Source organism: Tasmannia lanceolata, unplaced genomic scaffold (genome assembly GCF_043159265.1).
Source record: "Tasmannia lanceolata isolate RefF3 unplaced genomic scaffold, GAP_Taslan_0.1 ptg000004l, whole genome shotgun sequence".
Lineage (NCBI taxonomy): Eukaryota > Viridiplantae > Streptophyta > Magnoliopsida > Canellales > Winteraceae > Tasmannia > Tasmannia lanceolata.
Window position 1 is genome coordinate 12,829,799 of NW_027518681.1, and position 17,405 is coordinate 12,847,203.

The following is a 17,405-nucleotide window of genomic DNA, read 5'->3' on the forward strand; positions in this document are numbered from 1 at the left end:
ATGCTCCCCACTTTAGAGATTCCATAATCTAAAAAATGTATTCATACATTAAACCTAGATTCAGCTTTTCATTTTTATTTTTTTGCTTTCCCCTTTTGACTTCATTAGTTATCTAACATCAATCCATTACAAAGAAAGAGAGGGAAAAAAATAAGTTCAGAGAACAAAACAACACTAACCCACCCATAAAAAAAGGGATGGAATCAAGAAAAAAGAGGCTTAAACCAAGGCTACAAATTTTGGACCTTTGGCCACCCTCTTCAGTTCTCCTCCCCTTCACCTAAACATGCCTCTTTTACAATTTCTTTTTCTTCTCTATTTGGAACTTCCACGTTGAGAAGCCCAACTCAGTACACACAACGCCCAACTCCTTTAGGATTTTGGGACCAAGCAGAAGAAAACCCTAATTGTGAGTGTGCGTGTCTAGGACATGCACACTGCCTACAACAAAAACCCTAGAAAAAAAAATATAAAAAGGAAAAAAATTACATATATTTTACATATATTTCCCTTTTAAGGGCTACCCTACTACGAGGAAGAGGAGTATAGGCTCTTAAAGCCACGTACCCACCACGGCCGTATCTCACCGTAGCCTGTGCACTGCCCCTCGCCATCCTCCTCGCTGCTGAAGAGGGTCTGGTCTGAGCAATCAAGACATGCCCCACATGCTGCATTGTAAGAACGACATGCCGAGTAACATACCCGAAGCCTGTTGTCTCCATCCTTGTCGCACCTTTGTATGGAGATCTACACGCCAATGCCGATAATTGTCACACAAAGTAATTACTAGTTTCATTGAAATAATTTATAATTTTATGGTGTGAAATATTTAAAATTTTGAAATGGAGTCAGAAACTAAAAGCAGTACTTTTAGAAATTGATTTCTGAATAGTAATAAGGCTCTGTTTCTTTCAACGTAAAATTTGTTTTATGTTGTAAAAATGAAAATAAAACAAAATTTATGTCCATTTTTACGTCGAAAGAAACAAAGCCTATGGAAATGAGTGCATTGTTAGGAAAAAAAAAGTACCAAGTTCCAGTTGATTACAAAAAATGCCAGATACACAGTTTTACTTCATTTTCTTTGTTTTTGAATCACTGACCAACGGCCTCCTCGGAGAACACCAAAATAAGGCCTTAATTGGGACATTAAGGCCTCCTTGGACGCCACTAACAATATGATTTGCAGACAAATATGAATACATTAATTATTATTTGCAAATAGATTATTCCTTCTAGATATTAGGTGTAAATATGATCAGTAACCTTATATGCACAAATAATTCTTAGGCCCTGTTCGTTTCAGGTTGTGACAACCGATGGTGAGGGCCCCAACCGATTATTTTCAGATTGTGACAACCAATGGTGAGGGCCCCAACCGATTATTGGCGGTTGTCACAACCTGAAACGAACAGGGCCTTGGTGGTATCCAAAGAGGCCCTAAAACTTACCCTTGCTAATAGCTGAACTCCAAAACTAATAGGTCTAAATTGAGGGGGGAAACACATACCCAGCAAGCGAGCCGCTTGGCGGCAGCAGCACAATAGCCGTTGTCGAGTATACTAAACAAGGTGCGACTAGCCGGTATTAAGCGGTTGTAGTTGGGCATGACAACGGCTGCTTCAAGCTGCTGCAATATGCTGGGTTCGCTAGGAGCGCAGTGTTGGCCGATGATATCCGTCACCAACACATCCCCGCAAACTGAAAGGCTAGGCAATAGCATGGAGCTGTTCTGGCACGTGTAGCCGGCATAATCAGAGCAACGAAACTCACACACACCATTGTCACAAACTCCACCGTGCAAGCTACACTGCTCGTCACAAACAGCTGCCATTTCAAAAAAAAAAAAGTATTAGAATCTATGATTCTTTTTTTTAATGGGAGGTATTAGAATCTATGATATACAGAGACAGACGTGGATACAGACATGGGAACAGAGAGATGAAACATTTTCCAAATTCTAGGATATAGATATGGTTACGGTGTTACATACCGTGAAAGAAGATACAAGATACGTATAACCAAAACATTATAAAACATTAAAACTTAACTAGATTTAACTTCAAGATGGAAAAGACTCCCATATTCAAAATTTAATTGTAAACAACACTAACAAGTAAAAATCAGGATAGTTTCAAGAGATTGACATGTTTGAAATATAATAGTTATTTTGACCAACATACTCATCTATAAAGTATCGGGCCTGGCACAGATATCTTTATCGTAACGTGTTGGACACAAAACCTAGGCATGACACAAGTATCAAGGGAGCAGACGAGAACTACTGATACTGAAGCAGAATAAAAATGGAAAATAAGCCCTTCAATGGCCCCAACGAAGAATCATGAGATTTCTGGGAGCTACACTGTTCGAGTAAAATAATCATGTAACTGTAGCTGTACGTTACTCAGGCTGGAGATATGAGTATACCAACACAATCTTTCAAAAGCATAATGGAGCAATACCTGTTGAGCAATCGATGCCAGTGTACCCATTTTCACATTCGCAGATCCCATTTGAGTTGCACTTGCCATGCCCATTGCAATTTGCAGCACAAGTGCCTGGAAAGAAAAAGTTTTTTTCATAATCTCAAAATCCAGTTACAGAATATAAAGGCTTTTATCAGAAGCCTGCACATGCATACCACAATGGAAAAAAGAGGGCAATGGGGGTGTGTATTGAAGAGAGAGAGAGAGAGAGAGGGTCGTTTGGCAATTTTGCAAAAGAAAAAGAAAAAAAAAGAAAAAAGAAAAAGAAAAAAAATAAAAATAAATAAATAAATATATACATAAGGTTCCAACGCTCAAGCTCACAATCCTTTTCCTCGTATGAGGAATATGTTCGTACGCTCAAGCTCTAATAGGAAATGGTGCGCTTGAGTGCACCAATCACATGGGTCCCACAATTTCTGTGAGGATCCAAACCATTCATTTGCAAGGCCCTATCATAGATAGGGTGTGTACCAAAAATCAGCTCCATTGAATCATCCTAACCCCTCCAAAAGTGGAGGGCAAAAATGGGCAGATTTGTGGTCTGTCCATTTTGACCTCCACAAATGGATGGGTTAGGATGATCCTATGGAGCTGATTTTTTGTACACACCCTATCTATGTGTAAGGCCCTTTCTAGTGAATGCTTTGGATCATCCTAACAATGTGGGCCTCATTGGTTTGAGAGCTCAAGCTCACCATAAGGTTCCAACGCTCAAGCTCACAATCCTTTTCCTCATATATATATATAGAGTTAAGTGAAGCTACACATACATGTAGCTAACTTAGCTACACCGACGGCTTAAAATACAGTGGGCCCACATTGTTTGGGTGATCCAAACCATTCATTTGATAGGCCCTCACATTGATAGGGTGTGCCAAAAAAATCAGCTCCATCGGATGATCCCAACTCTTCAAACTGTGGAGGCAAAAATGGACTGATTTGTGAAGACTTTTACACGTCCATTTTTGCCTCCACAAGTCGTAGGGTTGGGATGATCCTATGGAGCTGATTTTTTGGGCACACCCTATCTATGTGAGGGTCCATCAAATGAATGGTTTGCATCACCGAAACAATGTGGGGCTCATTGTATTTTAAGACGTCGGTGTAGCTAAGTTAGCTACACGTATGTGTAGCTACACTTTTCTCATATATATATATATATATATAAAGGTGGTCTGCAAAGCTAAGAGAATTGGTTCAAAAAGTGGGGAAAGGCTTCGATAAGTAAAGCGGCGCAGGAGCAAGTTCGGCTCCACTCACGTTTAATGCAGTCATGGCCGTTAAACCCTGGAAAGCAGTAGCACCGTCCATCAATACAATCTCCATTGAAATTACATGAACTGGGACATTGGCCATATAAGGGCACTGGCGAACTGCTACATAGTTCATGATACGCTGGGCAGATCAATTCACCTACAACACCCAGAAAAATGAAACCTCTCAGTGAAGGAAGAAAGTTATAGTTTAAACTTCAATCCCGAAACAGATATCTGCAGTTACCATTGAAACCAGGAAATTGAACTGGTCCACCAGCTTCAGGACATACTTTCCAGATCCCGTCAACAGCTACCTAATGGCAAATGACCACTACTGTGTTACAAAATAGAGATATTTACACAAGAACCATAAATTTGAAATAAATTCAAATGCAAATTCAAATTTATTTGAATTTAGCAAGCAACCATACATGCAACTAACTACGCAAGGACCTCAATATCAAGGTTTAAAATTTCGGTTTCGGACCTTGAAATTTCGAAATTTCGGTCGAAATCTGGAACAAAAAAAAAACAATATTTTATTCATTATTAAATTTCGGCCGAAATTTAGGTGAAATATTAAATTAATATTTAAAAAACAGATTTTTTTGTCAAATTTGGGAAAAACCGAAATTTCGACTGAAAATCCGAAATTTCGACCGAAATAAATGACCATTTCGGTTTTGTGTAGTTTTGGTGTCGGTCTCCACCGAAATCCAAAATTCGAAATTTAAAACCATGCTCAATACCACATAAGTTTTCAGCTTTACACATTAGGAATACAGGTTTCTTGTATACGCCTAGTCATCTTAGGGTCCACCAAGATGTAAATAACTATATCATGGGATTTGCTAGGGACATTCGCAGAAAGGCATTTCGCACCTGGCTGTTGCTTGAGAGACCAGCCACCTCAGATGAATTAAATAAAACAAAATCTGCTGAAAAGTGAGCCTCTGTGGCTGCTCTCTCATGCAACAGCCAGCCGTGAAATGCCTTTCTGCGAAAGTGCCTAGCAAATCCCATATATCATACATGATCTTGTCATTAAACTCTCAAAAAATGTTAGAACGTAAATATCTAACTTATGCCCGTGGTGGCCATATCAAAACTGTAAACTCCTAAGTTTCATAGTGAATCTGATGAAAGGATCAGCATAAAAGACTCAGTTTTCTGGGAACAGTAAAACAATCAGTTGAAGAACCCCTCTAATGCAGAAGTGCCAATGACATCAACATACATGTTTTCCAATTCCTACAGACTGCAATAAAAGTTTATATATGTAGAAGTTTTTGAAATACAGTACCACTTTTCAGATATTAATTGTAATAGGCCATTCAAAAGCAGAGGATTTTACCTCTAATGAGTTGCTTACGCATCGGTGCTTGTAACAACCATTCCCTTGTGTCATAGATCCCCGAACAAACCCAGCGCGCACCAAGGACGAAGCCATACACCTATACAAGTAGAGAAATAGCATTAGAAATACTGAGGCTGAACAAGTTATTTAGGAATTTTGGAGAATGTTTCAAATTGTATCACACCTAGAGTTACTTCCACGCACTTCCCCCAACATTCTGTCAGGTGCCCGTGCACTGTTTGTGTCAGTACATGAACCATCTGAATAGGCAACAAAATACGTGCAATAATCAGCCAATGATGACTGCCCACCTGCATTAGCCAATAAAAGTAATTAATAACTCCATACAGTTGTAACAGCAGACAAATGTCCATTTCAGCTATCAAAGTCATCATCTTATCTATAATTATTAACAATATTACTATTACTACGACTAGTTTTCTTATTATATTTTATTATTATCAGTCATCATACAAGTAAATAATATATTCGCAATTAATTAAGCTAGGCAGAAAATCTGGATGATTTGAACCTAACAAAAATTGGTGCAATTGATCACACCAATATTTGAAGAACCAATCATTTCTATTTGTATGCATATCTGCTCTGACATGTCCGGAAAAGCATAGACCTACACACTAAATAGATACAAGAACATATATAAGTTCTGATATATCTAGCCAAAAATAAACTTATTGTAAGACCATGGACACCAATGGAAAGCATGATATGGGTACATGAAACATAAGGACCTCATATACATACAGTACAATCATGCATCCCATATAGCTGAAAAAAGGCCTTGACAGGGTCCTTAACTTCCACAGAAAGCCAGACAGGTCCAGAAAATATTGAAGACACTATGAGGCACACTATTACCACAGCATAGCGGTTTAGACATGAGTCAATGGTCTCATTCAGTCTCAAGTGTCAGTGGTCCCCTGACTAGACAGGTCGAGACCCTTGTACTCGAGTGTGTTGACTAAAGTTAGACTCAATGTAAATGTTATTTTTACTTCATTCAGGCTTGGTCCCGGTATGCCGGTCCAGTCTATTTTAATATTTTGTATGTAGATTGGGACTACTGGTCCCGATTGCCATCTCAATATTAATAAAATATATCAACTTTCAAAAAAAAAGAAGTTAGACTCAATGCCAGTTGCAAGGTGCTACCACCCAATGAATGGAATGGTTATTAGCCCATTATTACAAAATTTCCCATGTAACATGAAGAGATTAAACCAGCTAATTCATCCATTCAGCAGAAATACAAAGAGTTTACTAATTAAAACCGTTGCTTGGATAGATCATAATACACTCTTAACCCTAGCTATGCTAACTATCAGGACAAGCTGTGCAGGAAATATCCAACTATATTCCCTGAAGACCAGGTATTCACAAAGTGCGTGCAAAAAATATTTTCATCCATGTTGGCTTGAGAAGGACTGTAAATAGGCATATGAAAGAGACCTTTGTTGGCTTGTGGAAAGTAACGAGCCCATTGCGGCAGGTCCCCACTATAGCTTACAATTGGGCAGTATCCTTCCGCCTCCCTGTTATATGTACAACCCGACAACTGCGTGGTGTTACAATGGTATGCCCCCTTCCATTGATTGCAAGGAGATGTAACAAACTCAGTTCCTTGATTGTGACCCCAATCAAGGCGGTCTGCCATGCTATAATTAGCCTGGTACCATCCACTATCCTCTAATAAAGCCAACGTCATTTTTGAAACTACAGATCTTGTATCCACTGACCCTGTCATGATCTCATTCATAAGAAGTCTTTTCTCCCAGTGGGACCCTGAAAATAAAGCATGTGAAGTGTATTGGTGATGGTGCACTAATAAATGCAAACACTTAAGGAAATACATCAGTCATATTAATTTCTAAGAGAGGATACCCGATGTACCCCGTCCTCCTCCATCTTCCAGCTCTAAGCCAGTAAAATTCTCAGAGAAGGCCTGGAAAGGAAAGACTCAGTATCAAGTGTACGCTTCTAGAAACATGGAATTCATAAATGGAGTCGAAAAAAAAATCTTAAAATTCACAAGAAACCCAGTTCGAAACCACACTTTCATTAACCAATTGCTGAAGAATTGTGGGTGGCATGGGACTCTTTAAACATGATTGTGTGGCCACAGAACTGAGTCTGGAAGCATGGTGGATGAGTCACATTGTTGACAGGATCGTGATACTTTTTATAAGCAGAAATTTTTATTTCCACATATTATTTGTGGGGCTAATAAATTAGCAGATGTCTTACCCACGAGCAGTGTTCATGGAGATTCACATATTCAGGGGTAACCTCTACCCCATTGTCATATATGCTCTTTTTGTTGTTTTTATTAATAAACTCCTGTTATTTTTAAGGAAAAAATTAGAAGTCTTTAACCTACTCCGTAGTGATATCTTGAATGCATGATGACACGTGGAAGCACTACTCGGGTCACCATCCGTCCAAGTTTCTCATCCATAGATTGTACAGTAACCTGCAAATACAAACAATGTATCATCAAAAGTCAAGCATGGTCAAACACTCGTGCAAATAAAATGGATTGCAACGACCAGAAGGCTTTGATAAGCTTGTTTAAGGCCAGAAACTTTTGATAAAAAATAAGAATGGGATTCAACATAGATGAATTATAACTTTTTTTTTGAATGGTGCATAGATGAATTATAACTAGAGGCAATTAAGACTTTTATTTTTGAATGGTTAGGGTATAAATCTGTAAAGTTGAATGCTTCCTCCTTACTGATATCATTTATTTTAAATATGAGAAATGAGAATAGATAAGAGAGGTCTGATGTGAGTCCATTAGCATTCAAAGCAAGTCATTGCCTATTCAAGGCTTATCACCTTTGCCAAGATGGACTGTTAAGAGGCAATAGTGAATTAATTTAAGACCAAAACGTTTAAGCCTTAATTTCTCTAAAAATAGGTTCATTTTATCATGTTTTTACGAACCTAGGCTATTAGAATTCAAAATTCATTTAAAATAACCCTTCAGAAAGGCCTTGTAATAAAGTTCTCATAACATAATACAACATCAATGCAATTTGCTTAAAACTAGGCCCAATTTGATGTTTATGAACTTTATGGAAATATCCTTTAGCCAGAATTCATCTGTTTGAACTTTGAATCATTTAAATTCAAACTGATGATTGAGAATCTTACATTCCCTAAGTATAGCAAAACTAGGCTGGACAGGTTCATGTTCTGTCCCTAGTGGTGTGCTACTTTTCGAGGATTAATTCATATTGCGCTCCCTAAACCAGTGTCGGATCATCAGCCCCTTCAAAATCCTAAGATGGGATTGTGGGGGCCCTCTCCCTTCCATTCTGATTCAGCTTGGTTTAAGGAGCCTTCGCTGAAAGAGAATCTTAGAAATTGGCACGGTGAAGCCGAGGGACTGGGAATGCTTTAACTAGATTCAGCCAGAAACTCAAATTAGTTAAAGTTGAACTGAAAGCTTGGGCTAAGGAGGCGTTGAGAGAAGTAGATAAAAGGAAAGATAACATCTAGAGAAGGATCAATGGTCTTGATGGCATTTGTGAGTGCGGTATGTTATCAATGTGGTTAGGCGGGTGAGAAATGGCTTTTGCTATTCTTGAAGGCCTGTGGAAGCCATTAACAAAATTCTTGTTGGCTGAGCACTCCTTTGAGAATTGGAATATCTGGCGACCAGCTAGTTGCAATGCAGATCTTCTTGCTCATTTCGAAGTTGATAGAGAGGAGTTCTCGACGTTTGACAGGAGCTTTTGACTTTTGATCATCTCCTCGTAGAGGAGTTTTTCCTAGTTCTTTCTATGTTTCTCTGTAGTTATAGTTTTCTTCCTTTTTGCAGGCTGCATGTATGTTTCTCTGCCTTTTGCTTTCTCGAATGAGACCCCCCTGGTACTGTCGTTCTTCTTGTTTTTGCTTAATGATATTTCATCATTCAAATAACGCAACGTAATACCAGCTAGTAGTAAAGAAATTTAATCTAAGCAAAAATCACCTGAGTACGTCTTCTTTTCCTCTCATCCCGAAAATGTGAAAAGGCATGAGGATCAAAGCCTAGAACATGCATGACCTGAATAGCAAAAAAGCTCTAATCAGACCTAGTAACATACCATAAGTAAATAAAGCACTGCATTTATTTCATAAAGAAGCTACCAACCTCGTGTATTAGCGTAGCTGAAAGTAAAGTCTCCGCTTCAGCTGTCAAGTGACGTGGAGCAACATTCACATGTCCTACACAGACCCACCAGTATAGAGGCATTATTAATTCAAAATTCAGATTGATCTGGCATTACATCCTTGGTTAAAAATGACCCTTTCAAACATTACTTCAACTGAAACTATACCAGCAATTGCACGGCCCCATTGATCACGCTCACATGCCACTGCCCATGCAAGAGTGTTGCCAGTTGTAGGTCTTGTAGTTACCAAAAGAACTAAGTCGGCATCAGAAACACCCTCTGCAAAGAAGAGATACAATTGGTTATGCTTAAATGAACCAATTAATCCACTTACAATGTAAAGCCCTTCAACCATTTAAAAAAAAAAAAACTCAATAAAGCCTTGACAGTGCACATGCAACAATGTAAACAAGACATTTGCATGTTTAGGACATGAGGTGCTGGGCACAGTGACCTGTGAAAACATGCCAGCAAACACTTCTGCACACTTATATGATGGCACCACGAAGAAGGTCTATATCAAACAATATTTAATTCATATGATAACAAATAGATAAATGTATCCAGATTAACAGAATCACATCTAAACTATTTAAAAATCCCTCGTCATAAAAGTTGTGTTGATGCATGTCTAACATGGCAAAAATACCTTCTACATATTCACGTGGAAGCTGTACACCACCATCCTGGCCACATGCAGAATAACCACTTAAGCGTAGATTTCCCTTTACAGGCTCAACAGCTAAGGCTCGTCTGAACCAGTCAGCCGTCTGCCCCAGTGCCTGCTCAAAATCATTTGGTCTCATTAGAAAGTAAGTTAGTGTGTCTAGTTAATCAACAACTTTCAAAATAGAGTAAGACAAATGACAATCTCCATCCTTTTATTCCCCTAATAATATGTTTTCAACATAATTACATCTCGGCTTTTCAAGATTCTCAGACTAACGAATATGAATGACAGGCAATGCATAAAAGTCCAATTGCCTGTTCGTTTCAGATTGCGACGACCGATGGTGACGGCCCCAACTGATTATTGGCACATAATTGATGTAACACTAAACAGAATGCTTTGCATGTGGATGGGAAAATTGGATTGAAAAATGCATTTCCATTAGAAATATAACCTTCCGAAGGCGATGCTTCTTGTCCTCCTCAGATATATCCTCCAACGTACAATTGTACCAGCAATCCCCCAAAACAGGAGGATCTCCATGAGGATTACAAGCAGGCGAGCCAGGAACTGATGTCACAGGAGGCTCTCCAAGCTGAAAAGAAATAATCACAAAGTGAACAAAATACGCATAAACCCAGTGCCACACTATGAGCCATTTAACCCATTCAACCCACCTTTACAACATCTCCAACAACTCGGCAATCTCTATCTGAAGAATGCCCAACAGCATCATAATTCAGATATATTCTGATGGGCTGTCTTACATCCTTTTGCAACTTCAATGATTCTGTAATTCCAAGTAATGTCCTTCCTTTGCGACGATGCGTTCCTGAGAATTCAGACTCTTCATAGACTTGAGGTGTAACAGAGTACTCCTTGTGACCAGGTTTTCGCCTCTGATCTAGTATCTGATCATGGATGCAAGAATGAGAGAGAACTCCTCGTAACCCTAGTTCCGGACCTCGTGAATGTACGTGTTTCTCTTGCGATTTGGCATTAGTGTCTCCAACCCAGATCAAAAGCAATAAGATCTAAAGCAGGAAGGAGATAGAAAGGAAACATCAAAATATGGAAGCAAAAGGGAGCTTCAGTTGAATTAGGGTTTCACTGTTAGCTAAACAAAACCCTAATTCCATAACAAAAATCTCCAACCAAAAACTCTTTTGATCTCTAAATGAAAGGAAAGTTAACAAATATACATGCATTAGTAAACCGTAGTGACAAATCAAAATCAAGTGAAAGTAAACCCTAATTTCATATACAGACCAGATCTGCTGTTGAGATCCCCCAATTTAACAGAAACTAGGTTTCTACTCTTATCCTCAAACCAAACCCTAATGTCATAAACATCAAAAAGCTCAAAATTCCACCCTCAAATTCAATGACTACAGAAACCTAAAGAACCTCTCATATAAGAAATCAACAAAAATAGAATTTTGTAATTACCCACTTAAACCAAACCCTCATTCCACAAACACAAACCAAAATCTTCAGAATAGAAAGAAAAAAAAAAACCTCAAACCAACATGCAACTAGAAATTAGCTTTCAAAATCAGAAAAACCAAAAAAAAAATAAAAATAAACCCCACAAATTTACATTTTTACCAGAAACAAACCCAAGCCAAAAATAGCATAAAATCTCAAAATCCCCAAAATCCCCCTTTATTACAAGCAAAAAACACCAAATTTCACGGAAATATAAACAGATAAAAAATGTCATAAACAAAACTAGCAAAAATAAAAGAAATATGAACAGATTTTCAAAACCCTAACCATGAAGAGATTTTTAAAACCCTACCTCGAAAATGACGGTTGAAATTCGAAACCCACATCTCCCCAATGCCTTCACCTCCATTAATTGAGGTATATGTGGAGATGTAAACCCCTAAAATCGCTCCCATCAAACTACTAAAGGTAGTTTCAAAGAAGAACAGAGCTTGGTTCTTCGCATTTTTCTCGTTTAGATTTTCAAAATCTGAGAAATTTCTAAACCCAAAACCGCTCTAGAATTCTTCAGAGCGGTTTTTGTCTGTATGAGTTTTTTTTTTTTTTTTTTCAATTGAATAGTGAAGGTGAGAAGAAAAGGTAAACAGGCAGCAGATATAATAGACTAATAGTAATAAATAAATAAAAGGGAAATGATATTTTTCCCCGCCCTGAAATGGATAAAATCCCCCCCTTTAACGGTATCTGTGAGAATGATTCACAGCTTGAGGATAAATTCACCCCCTTTAACGTTTTTCTTTTCTATTAAAACTTAAACTGATAACGTTAAAGAGGGGGATTTTATCCGTCAGAGGGGGGGGGAAATATCACTTCCCAAAAAAAAAAACACTTCTAAAAAGAATTAAGGATTTAGGAAAGTGGGTAGAAAGGCTTAGTACAATGGGCAATGATTTTTTCGCCCCCTGTAGGATTATGCGGCCCACTGTTAGCGTGATTTGACGTCAAAATTCAAAAAGCGTTAAAGTCTAGGAAGATGATTTTTTCGCCCCCTTGTACGATAATGCGCCTTGTGGCATACTTTAACGCTTTGTTACGTCAAGTCACGTTACAGGGGGCGGATTATCCTACAGGGGTGAAAAAATCATCACCCTAAAGTCCGCCATCAATTAACGTTAAAAGGGAGCGCATAATCCTACAAGGGGGGCGAAAAAATTACCTCCCAGTACATATTGTATAAAAAGTCAGGTTTGGTAAATCAGTGGTTAAATAGTCTTGCTTTACCATTTAATTACATAAATGCCACTGATTTTGAAGTTTACCTTCCTCTAACTCCACCTTGTATGTTATTATTAACCAGCTGTCAAAAAGCTATTACAATCCCCAAAAGTTCTCAACGGTCAATTAAATAGTAGTGCTAATATCAGTAGCCTAAAATTTTTTTTTTTTCCATGAAATAATTTGATACATTTACTTAACTAAATATTGGATTTAAAATTTAAAGCTAATAATTTGAAAATTTAACTCTGTCCAATGTCTCAGGTTTATTACATATCAAAATAAAAGAAGGGCGATGATATTGTCACCCCCCCTGCGTACGCATTCGCCCCCCTTATTAATGCTTTTTGACGTCAAATCAAGCCAAAAGGGGAGCGAATGCGTAATTTAGGGGGGGTGACAATATCATCGCCCTAAAAGAATAAGTTATATATTAAATTACGAGAGGAATGATAGATGCAAGGGTCCTGTTTATGCAAGGGCTAAAGAAAGGCCCTAGAATACATTCACACCGAATTCAGTTTCTCAACCGAATTAAAAAATGACGTCGATCTATGCAAGGGCCCTTCTCCGGCCCTGGCATAAAGAGGGCCCTTGCATTAAGATTATATTCTCTAGAAATATATGCAATTCAATGAAACTTTAAAGAGGATATGGGAGGATTTTTCTAAGTTGAATGCCATTGGATTCCAAAAGAAAATAAGATGCGAAATATATGCAATTCAATGAAACTTTACAGAGGATATGGGAAGATTTTTCTGAGTTGAATGCCATTGGATTCCAAAAGAAAACAAAATTTCTTCCCACCCAAATGTTAAGAAACATTTTAACATCAAAGCGAAAATATATTAAAAAAAGAAAAAGATGACAATAACCAAAAAAAGTTTGAATTATTGAAATTAAAAATTTATTCCAAAAAAAATTATTGTCATAATACCCACAATTATTGAACGTTTTCCGCATCGAATTTGTTGTGCTTACTTTTAGAAATCGTCTTGCACACACCAATATAAATATGGCAAAGATTTCAACAGTTTTCTTGTGATTTCATTGAATATTTTCAGTATAAGTAATTAAACTGTGCAGATGGGAAATTACTAAAAATGTCATTATAAAATTAGAATTATGAGATTAACGTGCATGTGGCATGAGGAGTAAATTTATGGAAGTGATATATTGGCCTCCATTTCTTCCTCAGGCAACACCCTATAGCGTATTTATGACTACTCATTTTACACTACAAGTGGGTGGCTCGGGGAAGAAACGAAGGTGGATATATCATTTCCCTTTAATTAATTTCATTTCTCACGATAACCCAATATTTAGACATTATCTTTAGGTCTTGTACTTTGAAGAGAAAAAGAAAGCCACAGACTTTAGAAAAGTGGACATCAAAGAGCTCAAAAAAGAAGAAGAAAAACAGAGTGAATTTCCTTTCTAATTACATTTAAGATAAGAAACAAGCTTACATGGTTTCATTTTTAAATTTTTTTAGTTTGAATGTGCAGAAGATTATGAATTCTTTGGCGCCCAAATGTAAGAAGAAAGTGGGTTTGGAACAATTCTTATTTTGAATCAAGATGTAAAGAAAAACATAAACCAAACAAACACACAAAGTGTTATCTCATGCGTTTGGTATTGTAAAAAGGTTTAGCATTGCTGCCCATTGCGGAAAAGCTTAAATCCTTTGTCTCTTCTCCTTTCTTGTGGAATATTCTAATCCTTGTTTTCAATGGCTCTTAGCTCTGCCAATATCGAGCAAGAATATCAATGTTAGTTAGGAGACAGGTCCACCTAAATGAATAATTCAAGGTTTATGGTATCCTTGTTTTTAAGTTTTCCTTTTGGGTACGTTGTGGGTTAGGAACAACCAACAACTCTTTAATGGAGGGGCCCACATACCAACCAATGCATTTCTTCAAACAGAAAAAGTTGCAGGTGGTCTTCACAAAATAAAGTGTCACTGCTCAATGAGAGGGCCCACTAAAATTATATGGAATTTGTGGGTCTGCAAATTAGAGCATGGGGCCCATAAATATGGCAGATAGTCATTGCCTTGATCCACTTTTTAGGTCACATGTATGTGAAATCTGAAGCCGTTGATCTTGTAGAGCATCGTGAGTGGACCCACATGGTCTTCTTGCCATCCCAGACGGACATCTCATGCGTTAGATAAATGGTATAAAAATCAATGGTTCAGATTTTCTTCGGATCATCAAATTGAAGTCGCCATTTGGATCAACGGATTGGATCATGTGCACAAGGCACACGTGAAGCCTAATAAGTGTCGGTTTGGAAGGAGCCTAAGAGTCCCTGCCATCTAAGCATTTTCCTTTCTCTATGTCAGGGTCTAATTTTGCTCCCAGACGCTCCTGTGTAGATAAATGATATCTGCACCGCCTTATTTTAATAATGACACTCGAGGCATATATAAGGGACTGATATCTTCTCCCCCAAATTTTGATAATGGCCCTACTCACTTTGTTTTTCACTGTTCTTATTAGCTTGTCACAGCTGTTAGCCCTCACAGTATTGAAGATGTTATCAACATCCAATCAGAAGAGTGTAAAGTAAAGTGAGTAGTGTCATTATCAAAATATAGTAGTTCAGATATCAATCTTTTATATGTGTGTGGGTAGAGATGTATAATTATACTCATATTTATATTTATAAAGTATAATTCAATTACCAGCTGTCAAAGGCTAATACAATTCCCAAAAAGCTCTTAAACAGCCAATTAAAAAAGAAAAGACAAGGTGAATTCATCTTATTATCAAACATGGTAGTGTGAATATAAGAAGTAGCCTATCGATCTATATATATGCATATGTACCACCCCTATCTCTATCTTTCTAAGAGGGTTAGGATCATATTATGTAGAAGACTGTTGGGGGTGGCCTATTTATCTAATAATGTAGGTTGATCATGGAGTATGTGTAAACCGATGGGACGTAAGAAAAATTAAATAGATTGGTAGTCGATATCAACAAAAGAAAAAGAAAAGACAATGTCATGTGTGATGTGTACCTCTCTCCCATGTCCCACCATACTGTTAGATTTGTCTCTAAGGTTAGAAAATCCCAGTTGGATATCATCATTCTAAGGTTTTGATATAAAAGTAAAAGGGATAATTACATTTACACCCCCTCTAGTTTCTGACACATCCACTTCAACCCCAATAGTTTAAAAAGTGACAAAGACATCCCCTCTAGTTTCGTTTTGTTTAAGGTTTGCCCCCTCAGCTGAAGGTTCGTCATAGATTGAAGGGTTAGGATGATCTGATGGAGCTGGATTTTTGGGCACACCCTATCTATGTCAGGACCCATCAAATGAATGCTTTGGATCATCCAAATAATGTGGGCCTATACCCGAATCCAAAGCGTTCATTTGATGGGTCCTGACATAGATAGGGTGTGCCCAAAAAATCAGCTCCATCAGATCATCCTAACCCTTCAATCAATGGACGAACTTTCAGCTGAGGGGGCAAACCTTAAACAAAACGAAACTAGAGGGGGTGTCTTTGTCACTTTTTAAACTATAGGGGTTGAAGTGGATGTGTCAGAAACTAGAGGGGGTGTAAATGTAATTATCCCAAAGTAAAAAACACAAAAGATTAGTGAAATAGGTATAAAAAAGTAATCCCTACTTAGACTTTGGACTGATAATGACTTGCTCCTTTGTAATGTTTCATGCTTTTAGGGGTTTGTATTGACATTTTAACTAAGTATTTCTTATGCCAAGGAAAATATGATGAAAGGACGACTCTATACTTCTATACTGCCATTCAATAGCGATGGGGAAACACAAGAATAATTGGGTGTCTCCAGGACTCTCTATACTTCTATACTGCCATTCAATAGCTTGGGAAACACAAGAATACTTTGATGTCTCCTAATAGAAATAAGGGTCAAAACTAAATCATTCCCAGTAGTTTTAATAACAATTTTTTTGCCTATAATTATAAAATGGTAAAAAACAGTTTAACTTTTTGAAAAGTATTTCTAGTCTCTAAATACCGCACCAAACTTTTTTGATGGAGAAATTTTTTTGGGAATATATACGGTTATATATAAAAGCAATTTTTTGTTTTGGGAATCATAGTTGTACACAGAGTGTTTTCGTTAGAGAAAAGTTTAATATTTGATATTGTTAGGGAAACACGGACGAACCAAAGTGGATAAACTTTTCCCTTCTATCTGTGAATTAAGAAACTAACCAAGAACAAGAAATCATAAAGCACAAAATAGTAATTTACCAAGCACAATCAAGAACATATGATTTAACGTGGAAAACTCTCCAACGTGAAGGGAAAAACTATGGGATAAAATTTGAGAAAAATCCACTAAAAAGATAAGAGGGATACAAAGTCTTTCTTCTCAAACTTTTCCAAAACTTGAAGCATACAACAGGAAGAACAATAATGAAGTCTTGGAGGAAATATGGATTTACCTCACAAACCCCTTGCAATAGAACTCTTTCTCACCTCAAGAACCCGAGCGTGGAAAATCTTCTTCTTCTTCTCCAAGAACCCATTCAAAACCCTAGGTTTCGGCTTCTTCTTCTCTCTTCCTTCTTGCCCTCGTAAAGGCTTCAATATCCAATGTGATTAGAGTTCCAAATCCCTTTAAGATTTTGCCCAAAGCAAAACCCTAGATGACCACAAGAGAAAACCTCTTTCTCTCTTCTTTCTTTTCTCCTTTCCCTCTCTCGTCTTTCTCTCTT

The 17,405-nt window shown here is 37.6% G+C and overlaps 1 protein-coding gene across 1 annotated transcript; it reads right to left on the reverse strand.

Annotated features, from left to right (window-relative positions):
- Nucleotides 1-138: 138 nt before the first annotated feature.
- On the reverse strand, nt 139-12,046 carry LOC143875550 (metalloendopeptidase / zinc ion binding protein). The gene is made up of 17 exons (XM_077377122.1): nt 11,761-12,046; nt 10,637-10,993; nt 10,414-10,554; nt 9,939-10,071; nt 9,455-9,568; nt 9,268-9,341; nt 9,106-9,180; nt 7,504-7,596; nt 7,008-7,068; nt 6,576-6,908; nt 5,290-5,416; nt 5,103-5,202; nt 3,993-4,062; nt 3,753-3,905; nt 2,466-2,561; nt 1,511-1,827; nt 139-747 (listed from the first exon to the last, which is right to left on the reverse strand). The coding sequence occupies exons 1-17, from the start codon at nt 11,815-11,817 to the stop codon at nt 529-531; spliced, it is 2,520 nt and encodes an 839-aa protein (XP_077233237.1). The 5' UTR covers nt 11,818-12,046; the 3' UTR covers nt 139-528.
- Between the last annotated feature and the right edge of the window lie 5,359 nt (nt 12,047-17,405).